General features: G+C 39.0%; 1 protein-coding gene across 1 annotated transcript; it reads left to right on the top strand.

Moving 5' to 3' along the window:
* Window positions 1-5910: 5910 nt before the first annotated feature.
* ywhah (tyrosine 3-monooxygenase/tryptophan 5-monooxygenase activation protein, eta polypeptide) lies at window positions 5911-11021 on the top strand. The gene is made up of 2 exons (XM_051685274.1): window positions 5911-6328; window positions 8509-11021. Exons 1-2 carry the CDS (start codon window positions 6242-6244, stop codon window positions 9160-9162), a joined length of 741 nt encoding a protein of 246 aa, XP_051541234.1. The 5' UTR covers window positions 5911-6241; the 3' UTR covers window positions 9163-11021.
* Window positions 11022-16425: the final 5404 nt, after the last annotated feature.

Raw genomic sequence — 16425 nt, 5'->3', positions numbered from 1 at the left:
TTATGGGTTCTTCTTGCTTTCCTCCATCTATCCCGCTGGATGAATGATGTTCCAACAGTGTTCCCAAACCTGAGCGAACCTCCGCCGCAACCCATCACCAGTCTTACTTTGCATACTGCTCTGATGCACTCTGCTTTCAGTCATTTGCTGCTATGCAAAGCTTCATACATTATGCAAAAATTTATTCATGCTTCTATTGCCTTTAAAGACCCCATGAAATCAAAACTGGTGTTTTTTTGGATTTTAGTTCATGACTTTTAGATTTGAAATAATTGATATGCTATTGTACTCTGTCTTAACACAGTATCCTAACCAGACATGATGCAATTAAGCAGCAATTGATTAAAGGTTTTTGTCTTAACAAACTGCGACAAGCCACTCTGTCCATCACGTGCCAACGTAAACCCATAAATCATAGAGATCCCAAACTTAACCAGATGGTCCCAATTCCCTGTCACTACTCAGACGCATACACAAACCCCCATCTGACCCTAGGCAGTGCTATAATATATACTTTTACATTACTAATATCTCCGCATCCATAAGGGCTTTCCTCTGATTCTTGAGTCAAGCCCAACAAATGTATATCTCCGATTTCATTTGCATCTATAACAATTCAGCCTTTTTGAATTATCTGAAAAACATACTTTTTCATACTCCTCCTAGGCCATTTGTCTGATTTGCATGAAAATTGGTATACATCTTCTACAGACCCTCCTGACAAAAAGAATTTTGATTTGTCAAATTGTTCTGAAGATATTAGCGATACAATTCCGCCAGTGGAAAGCATTTTGAATCACTGAGCAATATCTGCTCAATGCAAAGTCCAAACGTAACGAAACCTGGTATACATAGACAGCAGGCCATGTTGAGGATGCACACAAATTTTCCTACAATTCTACCCATAGGGGCGCTACAACTAAAAACTGTCATAACTCTGCAGATGTTTGATTGACCAAGTTCAAATTAAATATCTTTGGTTCAGTGCTAACATATTCTTAAAAAATTGATTCGACAAATTAACAAAAATGGCTGCAAGCAGCCAGTACAAATTCAGCAACTAATAACTTGAATTGCGAATGGCCTATGTTTATGAAACTTATTATACATTAGAAGGTTCTTTACATGAAGCTGTGTATCAAATTTTGTGAGAATCGTCCATATCGTGGAGCTATAAGCAAATTTGCGTTTCTGCTAATAACTCCAGAACCGTATAGGCTAGAATAAAATTTCTGCGGCGTCATGCCAGGTAGCCCCGCCCACTGTGTATTCTTAGCAGACAGATGCATGTAAAATTTCTCTTCTGGCTTTCTCTTCTTAAAAAACAGACCAAAAATATTGATGACTCATGTTACACAACAATTTTTTGTCCAATAAAATGCTGTCTAGAATTAGAATGCCCTTCCCCTAATACCATCTGTCTAGCAAAAGCAAGTAGCTAATCATAGTTCCTGGCTGTGACGTACCTAAAGCCTATTGGCTGGGGACCAATATGTCCTCCGATATGTCCCAACCAAACTTTCTTTTTTAATAGGAAATATGTCAACACAGTAAAGAAACTGTGTTCGTCAAGCCACAGGTTCTTTTATAAGTTGCACAATGGGAAATTATTATTTAGCATCACTCTTAATTTGGATTGGTTCAAACATCATCAACTAAGAACTAACTGCCTTAAACTCATTATCACAATTACCCGCCATTTCTATCTTTGACTCAGTTATGACCTTAATTACTCTATGCTTAACCTCGATATTATTTCATCCTCTTGGCCATTTCTACTCTATCTCTCTCTGTCTTTCTCTCTCTCTTTTTTTGCCCCTCCCCTCTCAGCTGCCACATTTCCAGAGCAGAAAACAGTCACCTTGGACGTTGATGTAAACAATCGCAGTGATCGGATGGAAAGGTGCAGTTGCTATTATTTAACAAGCATGTGCTTTTGTGAATGACTTAAACTTCAGCTGGAAGTTTTGAAAACTACAACAGAAACCTTGCATTTTTTACTCAATTTGTCATCTCTTTATCCAGGTACCGTTTTTCTTCAGCTGCCTTACTCAAAAAGGAAATACTCAAGTGGACAGCGACAGCACCGTAACTCCACTACCTCAGCCAATCAGAGCTTGTGTGGCTCTGAGGAATGGATGGGCTACAATTGGGCCTACAACACCATGCTGACTAAAGCCTGGAGGACTGGTGTGCGGGGGGACGAGAAACTGGCCGACCGCCTACTGCGAGATTTTACAGACTTTTGTATCAACAAGGATAATCGACTGGTGACCTTCTGGGAGATTTGTGTGGAGAAAATGAATGCCAGTACCCCTTGAGAAAAGACACTGGAAGAAGGAAATAGATACTATTTCAAAGAAAAGCTTTAAGAGCTAATGTACTGCTGCTGCCATCTAATCAGTAAGATAAATAAAGCAAACAGCCTCATCATCAAACACTCAAATGGATGAGTCACATGTTTACAGAGTGTCAGCAAATGCACCTGCAGTGCTTTCAGTCTTGAAGCCATAACAGTTTGATTGGGTTTGAGTGAATGGTAGGTCTTCACCTAATTGTATATAGCAATAATAATCAGGAAAATTATCCCTCCCTAAGCCCAACCTTAAAAATGTTACTAATACACAGAGTGGATACATACATGTAATTAGGGCTGTCAATCTATTAACATTTTAATAAATACAATTTTAAGTGCATTTATTACATGAGATGCCCATTAATTATCAATATTTGCTGAAAATGCCACTGAATTAAACATAATTCAATATATATTAAATGATACATTCAGATATATTTATTTGATATAAATAAATCTAAATTTTAAATATGATTTATATTTTAGTGAAGTTTCAGGAAGTAAAAAAAAAGGATACTGCATTAATTGCGTTAATTTTTGTTAACGCGTTAAAAATTATTAATCAGCAGAAATTAACATGGAAATTTTTTTTGGGATTGTATGGAGCAGTGCATGCTTATTCATTATGCATGACGCATGTCCCGGCCAAAATAAACACGGGAGTGGATTTACTGTACGGAGAATGGAGACTTCACCCACAAGCGGTGAGCCAGGTGTGGGAGAGATACGGCCAAGCTGCCGTATCTCTTTGCATCGCCCTAAAACGCTCGCTCATTGTCATCTGAACCAGTGTCAAAAGTGAAACTGCATGAGAGAGAACCAGCGTATGCGCAATAGAGACTGAGAAGGACCTGGCCGCATGCAAGCTGTAGCCAGGTATACTTGCAGAGACTGAACGGAAAGAAAAAAATAGTTTTGAGATTTTAAACTTCAGCATTCAATTTGTTTTATATCTGTATGTATAATGTCTAATAATGCATTGGCAATGTACACTTATAAATTGAATCTGCCCATTTGATCTTATTATTAAAAAAATACCACTGTAAAATGCCAGATTTTGCACGACTTTTAATTACAGGATGTCCACTGATTTTATGGCATGTATACATGTATCAAAGATTTACCTGTAAAAATGTGTCTAATTAACAACAAAAAAAACCGGAACATTTTAGCATGTACATATTTAAATTATTAAAATAAATGATGACTAACCAATTTCTTAAAGTTCCTGGAGACAAAGTAAAAAGTAAATATATTTATGATAATTTTTTTTATGATGTATAATGTATCATCTACTATGATAAATTACACATTACATTAATTGTGGCAGTTGAGTAAAGCATTGATTAGACTATACAAAAAGCGGCTTTAGAAGTCAATATATTCTTTGTTTTATTTCCATATCATTGAACATATACCTATCACTGGCCAACAGTCTGGTCAGTTGTCAATCTGAGGTAGACTGAGATAGGACACATTCTTACGTTCCGTCTTTACATATCTGTCAGACGGAAGCTCTGACCTCCTCTGACTGCGATTCACAAAAACATGTAGCATTATTTTGAATATATATGTAATCACACTTAATTATTTTGTTAAATCTACAGCCTTTGTAACTGAAAATTAAAATAGCTTTTGTCTGGATTCTGATCCAATGTCGCAGATAGTGATTGATCGCATTAATATTGCATAATTTAACAATTTCCTTTAAAGAGATAGTTCACCCAAAAATAAAAATTCTCTCATTATTTACTCACCCTCATGCCATCCCAGATGTGTATGACTTTCTTTCTTCTGCAGAACACAAAGATTTTTAGAAAAAGTAATCCATACGACTCCAGTGGTTGAATCTATGTATTCAGAAGCGATATAAGTGTGGGTGAGAAACAGATCAATATTTAAGTCCTTTTTTTTTTTTTTTACTATAAATCCCCACTTTCACTTTCACATTCTGAAAGTGAAAGTGGAGATTTATAGTAAAACATGATTGAAATATTGATCTGTTTCTCACCCAAAGTGATTGCATTGCTTCAGAAGATATAGATTCAACCACTGGAGTCATATGGATTACTTTTATGCTGACTTTATGTGATTTTTGGAGCTTGAAAATTTTGGTCACCATTCACTTGCATTGTATGAACATACAGAGCTGAAATATTCTTCTAAAAAAATCTTTGTTTGTGTTCAGCAGAAGAAAGAAATTCCTACACATCTGGGATGGCATGAGGGTGAGTAAATAAATTATGAGAGAATTTTCATTTTTGGGTGAATCCCTTTAAAGATATTATGGCAGATAAAAGTGCTCTATAATGTCACACTTCATTACAGCCCACGTCAGAATCTATCCATTCAATTTTTACAGCTAGGCACATTTTAAAGAAAATTGCGCTTTTCACAGAAATTGGAAATTCATTCCAATGGGACATTCTGTGAAAGTTGTCTAAATTGAGTAGCAAACAGTACCCAAGGGAGACAGAGCTAAGTGAAGGGTCAGTTTGGTCTTAAAGTGCCAATTTTGCATTGCCTGGCTGGTCGGGATGCTCAATCAAACAGAGCAAGATGTTTTAATAGTGCCACAGTGTTTACACATTTCTGGAACATTAATCTATGAATGTAGGCCCGCAAAATTGCAATATCTGTCATTCACAAAAGTTTTACACATTCACCACCCCTTGCATGTTTGTTTATTAAATATTTCAGCTAATTTGACAATGTTTTCAGCTTCGAAAAAGAGTAGTACTTTCAGCCCCATTTAACACATTTTACTACATTTAAATCCCTTACCGGAGAATTCTGCAGATTGTTCCTCAAAATCAGTGGAGAAAAAAGTCCACAGATACCATCTGGGACTACTTTATAATTTAGAAAATGTTTTAATTGAAAAAAAATGCCACACTTCACCTTGGCCAACATTGACGTTAATTACTGGCACCATGTTTTTGGGTGAAAATGGAAAATGATGGTATTGTATGTCATGGTAGGACATAAATATGCCATCTGTAAAAAAAAAATAACGTGCACTTTCTGTACCAAAGGATATTGCAGGAATTAGTTAAGGACATAAAAAAATTTGAACAAAAAAATCCAATCACACCAATTCTAAAGAGCATCTTTTTTCTTTACATTATCCCCAAGGTCAGACAGATTCATTTAAGCCCTAATGTTATAATGCAGTAACTGCATCTCTTCAGCTGTCACACACTACCAGCCAGTGCATATGGATAAATCTTGACCTTTGTTCTCATTGAAAACACGCATCTGTCCATACTCAGTACAGAGTCCAGTCTGGACAACCACGGTCAAGATATAACCCGAAAGAGGCATGTCCATGCATCATATTATTCTTTCATCAGCCTTAATAAACAGAAGAGTCGCTTCATTTGAATGCGGAAGAGTCTCTTATCACGCGCATGCCCGTTGAGCCGCTGCAATGAACAATGCAGCAAACTTAAGTGCGCAGGTGCGCGCCTGCAGGGCACGCGGCTATTTTTAGTAAATGACGTCATCGTGAAATAGAGCGAGTGCAACCCCCCCTCCCACCCCCACCCCCCAACTCCACACAGCCTGGGACTGACAGGACGCTTGCAGCAGCAGTACCCCACAAGCCGCCTGCCATCGGGGACATTAGAAAAAAAGAGTCCGCCGAAACTTAGAGGAGATAGGGCTGGGAGGGGAATTCAAGCCTTAAAAAAATATTTCGATATACAAAAAATATAGATCTGCACCTTTCAACCCTTGGCTCGCCGTTTCACCCTCACGTGCGCGGCTGCTCCAGGTTCTGCTCGCGCTTGTGTGTTCTGACCGGAGCGCGCGCTCTCAAACACAGCCAGTGTGTTCTGCTGAAAACCGACCGAACCCCGGTGCGATCGAACCCTACCAGAGAGGATGGCTGACAGGGAACAACTGATCCAAAGAGCCCGTCTGGCGGAGCAGGCGGAGCGTTACGATGACATGGCCTCCGCGATGAAGCTGGTGGGTCATTATTACAATGCATGCATTAATGCAGCATTAATCCTAAACGAGCTGATCACAATAGAAATGTATAGACGATTTTTTTTTTTTTTTTTTCATAAAGCAATGTTGAAATCAAGGTGAAATTCTACTCTGTGCAATTGCAGAAGCTCTTGCCTTTGTCCTGGACAGGAGCTCTTTGTTATATATTAAATATCATTTGTAAAACGTAGGAAACAGGCAAATGTGCATTTAAAAATTAAGATAAGTTATAATAAATAGGCTAATCAATAGCGAAAAGGACGAATGACGGTACAGAAAGATAATAAATTGTAGGTTTCGGTTCAATATCGTGCACACCAATCGTTCCAGTGGATGAACATGGGCGGCGCATTGTGCATCTGTCTCTCTGAGAAAATAATACAATAAACCACAGTAGAGCTCAATTTTAATTCATAAACTGTGTTATGTGGTTAAATAAAACGTGCTCAGCCTTGAGAGTTGATGCTTAATTGTTCTAATGTGACATAAAGCGCAATATGTAACCCAACAGCGCAGCATCAGCTGTCTAGTTTGACATCGGAGCACAAAGGATGAAAGTCAGTCAGGACACAATGGCTTTTGTCAATTTTTTTGTTAATTATTATTTCCACTATTAATGTAAGCATACATTTAATTTCTTTTGATAAGATATGACCATTATTATGTGACTTTGACTTTTTGTACACCTCAATGTCTGTGGTGATTACGGCCCTGAAATCGGACATAATATTGGTAGGAATGTCATAAAATATCGATACATCGATTATTGATCTGCACGTTATTTTCTCATTAGGTTTTTGAGGCATTGCTATTTTAACATTAGCCGTAATTCAATTAGAAGACTAATTTGTGTGCTTTCCAATTCACTGTCAGTTGGACCTCCATTTAATGTAGTCTGGCGTAATAGCTTTGGGAGATAAACATTTGGTGATATAACATTTACTCAGTACTGAAGCCGGTTGATCACTGGACAAGAAGCACCGCATCGCGGGTAGGATAAGGCAAAGGTATCACACACAGGACGCGTCTGTGCAGGTGGCGGTCCAAAGTTGTGAATCTAGTGGACATACACTCAAAAGTTAGGAAGGTTTTTGTACTTTTTCAAGAATGAATAAAGTGACATTGATGAGTTTGTAGGTTAGTGTATGAAACTGGTGTAAATGCGCAATCTGAAAGCATAATTAGAAATGGCAGCGTTTATTATTTAATTATTCTGTATGTAGTTTTGAATAGGTTTAATTTAAGCTGTCAAATCACAAAAGACGTACTTGTAACTGAAAATACATTGCGTAGGCTATATGAAAGATAATCCACTAATGGGTAGAGATGTCCTTTAAAAATGATTTGGGTCAAATTTAATGGAAAACTATGCGAGTTGTGCTCCATGGCACTGCAGAATTTTGAGCAGCCTACGGAATCGTAGCTGGGCGCCGCCGACAGATGCCGAGCAGCAGTGTGCATACATTCTTAGAACATAATTGTTTTAAATTTAAGAACGCACCATGTGGTCTGCCAGATGTGCCAGGGGTGCGACCCCCATTAAATTACCCTGCCGCTCACACTTTACCAAAGTTGTGTTAACAAATATGTATGAAGAGACAAAGACTAATTATATTTGAAAAATGCCAATATAGATATATAATCAATAATCATCTGGAAACTTTTCTGATTATCGATGTGTGATAAAGACATAGATCCCAAGCCTACATATCGGTAATCTGCTATAATAACAAATAATTATCTGTTATCTGTAGCGGACAAAATTTCAATATCGGCCTTTCCCTACATTGCATACAGGGTTGGCCATGCATTCATCAATTGAAAACCCATATTGGGCAAACACTAATCTGAATATTGGAGGGAACATGCCCCTCTCAATGTCTATGGTGGTTGCAGTCCTGATATAGGCCATCATTATTGGTTATCGGCCATAATAACAAATAATTATTGACTATCTGTATTGGCCAAAATTTCAATCCATCCTTACAATACATACAATGTTGGGTTTAACTACTCATAGGCCTTTTATTGGTCAGGAGGCCTTTGTACTGCACCCTAATTTCAGTATGTATGTACCAGTTTCAAACTGATACAGTTCGCTACAAATAAAAACAATAACATTTTTGACTCAACATCTCCCTTGCTTTCTGTACTATCAGGTAACAGAACTGAACGAGCCACTGTCCAACGAAGACCGCAACCTGCTCTCAGTAGCTTACAAGAATGTGGTGGGCGCCCGACGGTCATCTTGGCGTGTAATATCCAGCATAGAGCAGAAGACAGCAGCGGATGGCAACGAGAAGAAGCTGGAACTGGTTCATGTCTACCGAGAGACCATCGAGAAGGAGCTAGAGTCGGTGTGCCAGGACGTTCTCACCCTGCTGGACCAGTACCTCATAAAAAACTGTGATGAGACCCAGGTAGAGAGCAAGGTCTTCTACTTGAAGATGAAGGGAGACTACTTCCGGTACCTGGCCGAGGTGGCCACTGGCGAAAAGAGGGCCTCTGCTGTCGAATTGTCCGAAGGGGCCTATAAGGAGGCTTTCGATATTAGCAAGGGCATGCCGGCCACCCATCCCATCCGCTTGGGCCTGGCACTCAACTTCTCCGTCTTCTACTACGAGATCCAAAATGCACCCGAGCAGGCCTGCCAGCTAGCCAAGGAGGCTTTTGATGATGCTATCGGCCACCTGGACAATCTGAACGAGGACTCCTATAAGGACTCCACGCTCATCATGCAGCTCCTGAGGGACAACCTCACCCTGTGGACCAGCGACCAGCAGGACAGCGAAGGAGGGGATGCCAATAACTGAGAGACCTGCTCTATCTGCTCTCATTTCTAGCTGTAGTAGCACCCATCTATCCCTCCTACAATGTCTTTATACTATATCTTATTTCTCTCTTTCTACTTATTCAATTGTTTTCTTCTCCATTCCATCCTTTCTGTCTCTTTGTGACACCTAGATGCTCCTTTTTGGTTCCTCAGGGCTGCACTTTAGACCCTTTTTAGTAGGAATGGGAATCATAAGGAATTTAACAATTCTGGTTCCGATTCCAGTTCCAGTTAACGATTCTGGTTCTACTTCCAATTGCGCTTAATCTGATTTCAATTCCACATAATAATTAACAATTCTGGTTCCAATTCTACCTGCAGTTAACGATTCTGGTTTAGATTCCAATTCCACTTAAAGAAGAAAGAATGGTTGTAATGTTTGGTAACAAATGTTTGATAACATGTATATTTACTCCATCTAGTGGTTTGCCTCTCTTGTAAACCCATACCTTGGAAAAAAAAATTTTTTTTTGGGGGGGGGGGGATTTTTCCCTTTTTTCTCCCAATTTGGAATGCCCAATTCCCAATGCGCTCTAAGTCCTCATGGTCGCATAGTGATTCGCTCCAGTCCGGGTGGCGGAGGACGAATCCCAGTCGCCTCTGCATCTGAGACAGTCAACCCGCTCATCTTATCACGTGGCTTGTTGAGCGCGTTGCCACGGAGACACGGAGGCTTCACGCCATCCACCGCGGCAACCACACTCAATTCACCGTGCGCCCCACCGAGAACAAACCACATTATAGTGACCATGAGGAGGTTACCCCATGTGACTCTACCCTCCCTAGCAACCGGGCCAATTTGGTTGCTTATGAGTCCTGGCTGGAGTCACTCAGCACGCCCTGGGATTCGAACTAGCGAACTCCAGGGGTGGTAGCCAGCGTATTTTACCACTGAGCTACCCAGGCCCCCTCATACCTTGGAAAATTAAGAATTTTGTGGCTTTTAATCCATGTGTGTTAAGCTTTGAGACCATCTGTATTCTAGTATACTCGTAAATGTTGACAAAATTTACTTTTCGTAGATATTTGCATTTAAAATGTAAAGTCTTTCTCTTCTGTGAAAATATTGATGACTCATGTTGCATAACACAGATTTTTGTTTCCCTCCCCCTACTACCAACTGCACCCAACTAGTAAGTAGCAATGTTAAATAGCCTGTTGGCCATTACAAAAGGTGTCTTTTGGAAGCATTCAGATGTTCCAGAATCGTTAGCGGAACCGAACGTCATGAAAATCATCAGGTTCCAGTGTCTTTTAAGGAATGGTTCTCAATTCCCAATCCTACTTGTTAGTTCTTTCTATCTCTTTTTGTTTTGTCTCTTTCTTTGTTTTCCTGCCTTTCACTGTTTTCTTCCTCCTCTGTCCGTGACCAATTTTTCTGTATGCCGTTTGCTTCCTCCTCCACATGATGAGTTGCAGATAATTAGCCTACTGGTCTCCATGTGACATTTACTTAGTGTGTACTTGTAAGGACTCAATCTTCGTAGAAACTCTATAACACTTATTACAGGAAGAGGTCTTCAGTATGTGGCACAGTACAGTGCTGATGTTACACCTTTACCAATTACGTTTTTCTTCTTCTTCACTTGTCCTTGATCTGTACATCCATCACTGCTTAGATGTGTTTGTCTGTCGACCCCCCCATGAAGCTCACCTTGTACACCTTGCTAGCCCTGTGAATTGTGTTTGTCTGCTGATCTCAGAACAGTACGTCGTCATCTAAAATGTAGGCGGCACTGTTACGAGATGCAGTGATTCAAGAGTCTTTTGATTAGGATTACATATGCAAGGTTATGGCAGAATGACATTAAAGACATTGCGTACCATGGGAACTCTCAATATGCAGTCTATCTTGAGCCCTTTATTATGGTTTTACAGATGTCTTATTGTCTTTTTACTATGTTTAATTGTTTTATACACTTTCACACACAACATGACAATTAGGGCTGGGCGATAGGACGATGTAATCGGATATCGGCAATATCTGACAAATACCCTGATGCCGCCTGTGACAGACAATGATTGAGGACATCGGGGAAATAACAAACTATGGAGCTGTGAAGTTTCCAAATATTTTTAATAGTAGCCCAATAGTTATCATGCACTTACGTTTGAAAAGGGACCTAGACCAATATACGGTCATGGGACCCAGAATTCCTTGCTACAGACCTGTTTCACTCACAGTGCATGCAGAAAATGTCCTCTCGCAAGATAAGCAAAGAAGGCTAGACACATATCTATGCATGTCTTTCTCAAGAGGCGCACTAGCGAATGATACTAGGGGCTGTTGTCTTTAGCCTCCTCGTTAGCGCGCCCGCCTCCCATGCCGGAGACACCAGTTCGAATCCCCCTAGGAGCAGGTTGAGCAGGACTGGTAACATATGGTCTGAGGAAGTAGTAAATGGCAGAAAAAAAATTTCACATTATTTTTTATCCTGCCAGTTCATCAAATATATATTTTATTCTGTAAGTGGATGTCATGTTTTGGGACAATATATTAGGTTTACCGCTTCACACAGGCCTTTTTTATTGTCCTAGCTATTTATTCGGCTCGTCAGAGAGGGCAGGGTAGTTCATTTTTGTTCTTTTTTTAGAAAAATATTGTGAAAATATTTCTTGCATATCACCCAGCCCTAATGACAGTAATGATATTCTTTTTTAAAGTGATAGTTCACCCAAAAATGTAAGTTCTGTCCTAATTGACTTACCCTCATATTGTTCATACTTTCTTTCTCTTGTCCCCAACCCCCCCACCCTCCTCCCGTGAACAACACCATGAAGAAAAATACTGGAGTTTTGTGGTTTTTAGTCTACGAAGCCTAGATAGGTTTGTGTACTCCTAAAAGTTGTCCAATCAGATGCTCCTAATAGAGTGCAACAGTGCCTGCCACTTTTTCAGCTGTCTTGGTTCCGTAAGTATTTTTTCCATAGGGATTTCATAAAATAGTTCTAAGCCATGAACCAAACCAACCAGCACCGAGATGAACATTACACACTTTGATGTGCAAGCTCAATTTCTTTCACGCTATAATTTTTTTTTTAGTCCTGTACTTGTTACGTTTTATCCTAAACAAATTAATGACATTTTTATCAATGGAGTAGGTAGGCCTGTTAATATATCAACATATCAGGCTTAATCATTAGTCAAAAAATGTGATTAAATTATTTCATAATTATTGAACCAATGTGAATAAAGGATAATATCATGTCTGCCTTCATGCAAACCACAAACAGACAGTAAGCAGACTGCTGATTTTGTGAAATAGATTTGCATATCATCACGGGAATATTTACTGAACTAACAATTGAAATATAAATGACATATATAAATAGGTCTGATCTTTAAACCAAGCAGGCTCACAAAAGAAAAAAAACTTAATGGTGTGTAACACAAATAATAACAAACAAATAATGATTGTGAGTAAAGGCGCAGGACAGGATCGCCTACCTTTCTCCAAATATTCCACAATATGCATAATATATCGTAATCGGGGAAGAAAAGAACAACAATGAATGTATATTGCTTTTATAAAACGGTTCCGGTCCTGGATGCTGATTAGTCAACAGCCATGCTTTATTCATGATAAACAAAGTCCCCCTAGCATGATCCTGCAGTAGCAGAGGCTGCAGTTTTAGGACCACCTTTCTAGGACACTAGTTTTTTGTGACAGCGCCACCTATTGAATTGGATGACCAAAAAAAGTGACCAAGGCAGTGTTCTCACCAAATACTAACGACTTATAGTTTTAAAGGTTTATTCCACCCAAATACAACTTTCTGTCTTGCAATTCAACTTGGTTTCTAAGAGCTGCATGTTGAGCAATTTGTGTAACTAATCACGTATTGAATCAATACGGGACACGATTTGTCCCGTATTTAAGCTGGTCAGATGGCGTCACGGTGAAATCGTTCCAGATCGCCAATTTAACATTGATATAAATTGGAAAATTTGCCTGCAGTGTGTAAGGGACCGTCTGAAAAATCCACACATTGTGCTAAAACGTGCTAATACTGTGGAGGATGTGGTAAGGGACTGTCTGAAAAGTCAACAAATGGTGGTAAAACTGTGGAGTTTTTCCTATATAAATGTTCAATAAGATCAAACAATGTATGAATACAATCATAAAGACAAGTACAGGTGAAGGAAAAAATAAACAAATAAATGTTTGTTTGTTTTTTATTAAAAAATATGTATAACCCATCCAAAATGTATACATAAGATAAAGAAGACAAATAATCGAAAAAATTAATTAATAAATATATTTTTAACATACAAATTATGTATTTTCTTTTTATAAGTCATGGGTCAGGAAAGTTCTCATTTTAGCAAATAAGAAAGGATATACAATTTTTATTAATAACGCATATTAACTCACATTAATTGCTAAAATTGTGGAGGATGTGGTTAAGTGTCCCTTATTTTAAAACTTCAAAAGTGGCAACCCTAACTCTGGGGGCAGATTCAACATTGTGTATATATTTTATACAATAATAAATAATAACAATACAACACCCACAAACAAAAAAACAAATGACCCCTCTTTTGCCAGCTGCCACATGGACAGAACTGCTGTAGGCTTCACAGAGTGCGAGTCAGTCCACTGTCGGCAATCTTTGGAACGCTCTCGTGGGAGTTATTTCCAGTCATTACAGTGCAGCTCCTATCTACTTGAATGGAGAAATACCGAAATCTCTAAAATGGTTGGTCAAGATTATGATCAAAGTACATATTTCAAATTATCGGTAAAATCTGACAACACTGGTATCATAAATTGTGCTTCTTTAATGCGCACATACTCTCTAGAGTTGAATTAACAGGTAATGTCTGTATCTAAAAGGTGATTGGCTCTTTTACCTGTAAGGCGGGACTTCCTTTCATCCGTTGACCATTGGCAGCCGTTGGGCATTCTAATTTCTCCCATTTTAATAGAAGTGGCCCGTCTCTGCTAAATAGCCTCTGTGATAAAACACAGCTCTGACCTCTTCACAGAACTTCTATTTGTATCACTCCGCAGCACCAGTGTCGGCACCAGGATGAATTAGGGGGGCATTTTAAATTTCTAGGGGGGCACACATTCACTTTACCATATCTCTGTAGCTACTGTAATGCAACTAAAATGACTGGTGCTGTTTAGGGATATTGTCATTATATGGTTTCAACATTAACCGCGATTTAAAATGGCACGGTTAATTTAAGACAAGAAATGTTTTATTTACACGTGGTAAAAATACTATATATTTAAATATAAATTAATATAAAGGAGTTTTTCGTTGTAAGCCTAAAAGTGAAGATCTCTTTTGCTTGTGTCTGGCTGGTTACTGGCTGTTGTTCTGGTTACAGATGGAGGCGCGGACTGAACGTGCACTTTCAATTCACATGAAACTGCAAAACACATGAACTTCAAAATATAAGAAAGGAATTCGATCTACCAGTCTCAAAACCATAAAACGGGACTTAAATCATCTGTTTGGGAGCATTTGAATAACTGACTGAAGACGATCGGATGTAATACAGACAGTCACAGAAGTCATATAAAGGTACATGTGCTACAAATGGGACCGGATGTTCCACAAGTCCTCCAACAACATACTAGTGAGTTTATTATTTTTCCTGTGGGGCTTTTAAAGGGATGAATTGAAAGATGCAATTTTTGATAATATTTAAGCGTGCTGACAGCGCTGTGCTTTTACGTGTACTTTCAACGTGATAAACTTTGAGAAGTTGCGACTCTATTCATCCTCATTATTTAAAGCATTGGTTGTGTTCAAATTAAACGCATTGAACAGTCAATTTATGTTCTATTATTATGCATAGTCCACATGTTTATTTGTAAGATGTTGTGGACAAATTAAAGAACAATATTTTTATGGCGTGTGCTGCTGATTCTTTGGTGGGTTGTCTGACAGACATCGAATTTCTTTAATAAACTGTTGCAGAAGAAAAACCTGTGGGATGCCGTAAGTAGGCCTACATGTTGCACCTCTATTCACCTAAAATAAACTTTTGAAGCGACTCCAAGCTCTCCAGTTACACTGAAGCACAATATTCTGTGCCCAGGATGCAGATAAGTGGTGTTGCCCTATGTTGGAGCCCCTCTTTTTATTATAAAGTTCCCTGCTGTTAGCCCCCTCTGGCATTTATGCAGCACCTTTCAAACTTGCCTGGGCTATCATCATGTATGAGAGAAAATCAAATACACATTTTCGCATTAGCCTATACAGTATGTATCATGTCCTTGCTGTGCCGAACAGCCAATATAATACAAAACTTTATTACTGTTATCACAGGACTGCCAATACTGTGAATGTCGCCAGGCAGCGAGAAACGGTTCAAGTTCAAATACCGAAAGACTCCAATAAACCAAGTAAAATCGCAAATGTACAGCAGTGCATGTATATGAGTTACTGGATACATTTTATTTTGTGATTTGATTAACTTGACCTGTACTGTAGGGCACTGTATTTTACTGTATTTCACCACGTTTGGCTTTCAGCAGATACAGCTTTTTCCGTGGGCAGACCGCTTCTCCTGTTTCAGTGATGTAAACAGATAGCAGGCGAAGTGAGATCGGGAGGTAAAATAAAGCACATGGAGCCACTAAAACATAATCCACGAGATCACAAATTCCTTTTTTATGAGAGGGGTGAGCAGAACGGAGAACTAAACTGTTCAAATTTGCTGCATGTCTAAAGTCTGCATAGGGAGCGTCAGCGCCACACCCCCTGCCGCCCTGCGCGATGCCTGTATCGCATGTGCCAAGATCCACCTCTGGTCAAATCCGCCATGGCCCCCCCCATTTTAAGGCATTTAATGATTTCACTTACAAAATATAAAATTTTAATGAACATTTGTGTCCTTAATATTTTTATTATGTGGTGACCATTTTATAAAAGCATTAAGGCACTCAAGGCCATATTGTAAATATATAGTCACTCTGCTTCGCGTCGTGCCTAACAACACCATCCAGCCGTGACTGTATTCACAATATATCACGGCCTCTCATGCCTTATTACTTAAATGTACAGTAGACATGCACAGTTATTAACAATGAGGCAGAAATTCAAACACAATTTTCTTAAAGGGAAAGTTCACCCAAAAATGAAAATTCAGTCCTTGTTTACACACCCCTGTGTTGTTATAACCCTATATGACTCGAAGGGAGAAATTGTGAAAAAATATTGTGCTCAGTGATGTCATACAATGGCAGTGGATGGTGACCACCTCTTCAAGCTTCAAAAGGAC

The sequence above is a fragment of the Myxocyprinus asiaticus genome, chromosome 43 (assembly GCF_019703515.2).
Source record: "Myxocyprinus asiaticus isolate MX2 ecotype Aquarium Trade chromosome 43, UBuf_Myxa_2, whole genome shotgun sequence".
Lineage (NCBI taxonomy): Eukaryota > Metazoa > Chordata > Actinopteri > Cypriniformes > Catostomidae > Myxocyprinus > Myxocyprinus asiaticus.
This window is presented reverse-complemented; position numbering and strand designations above follow the sequence as displayed.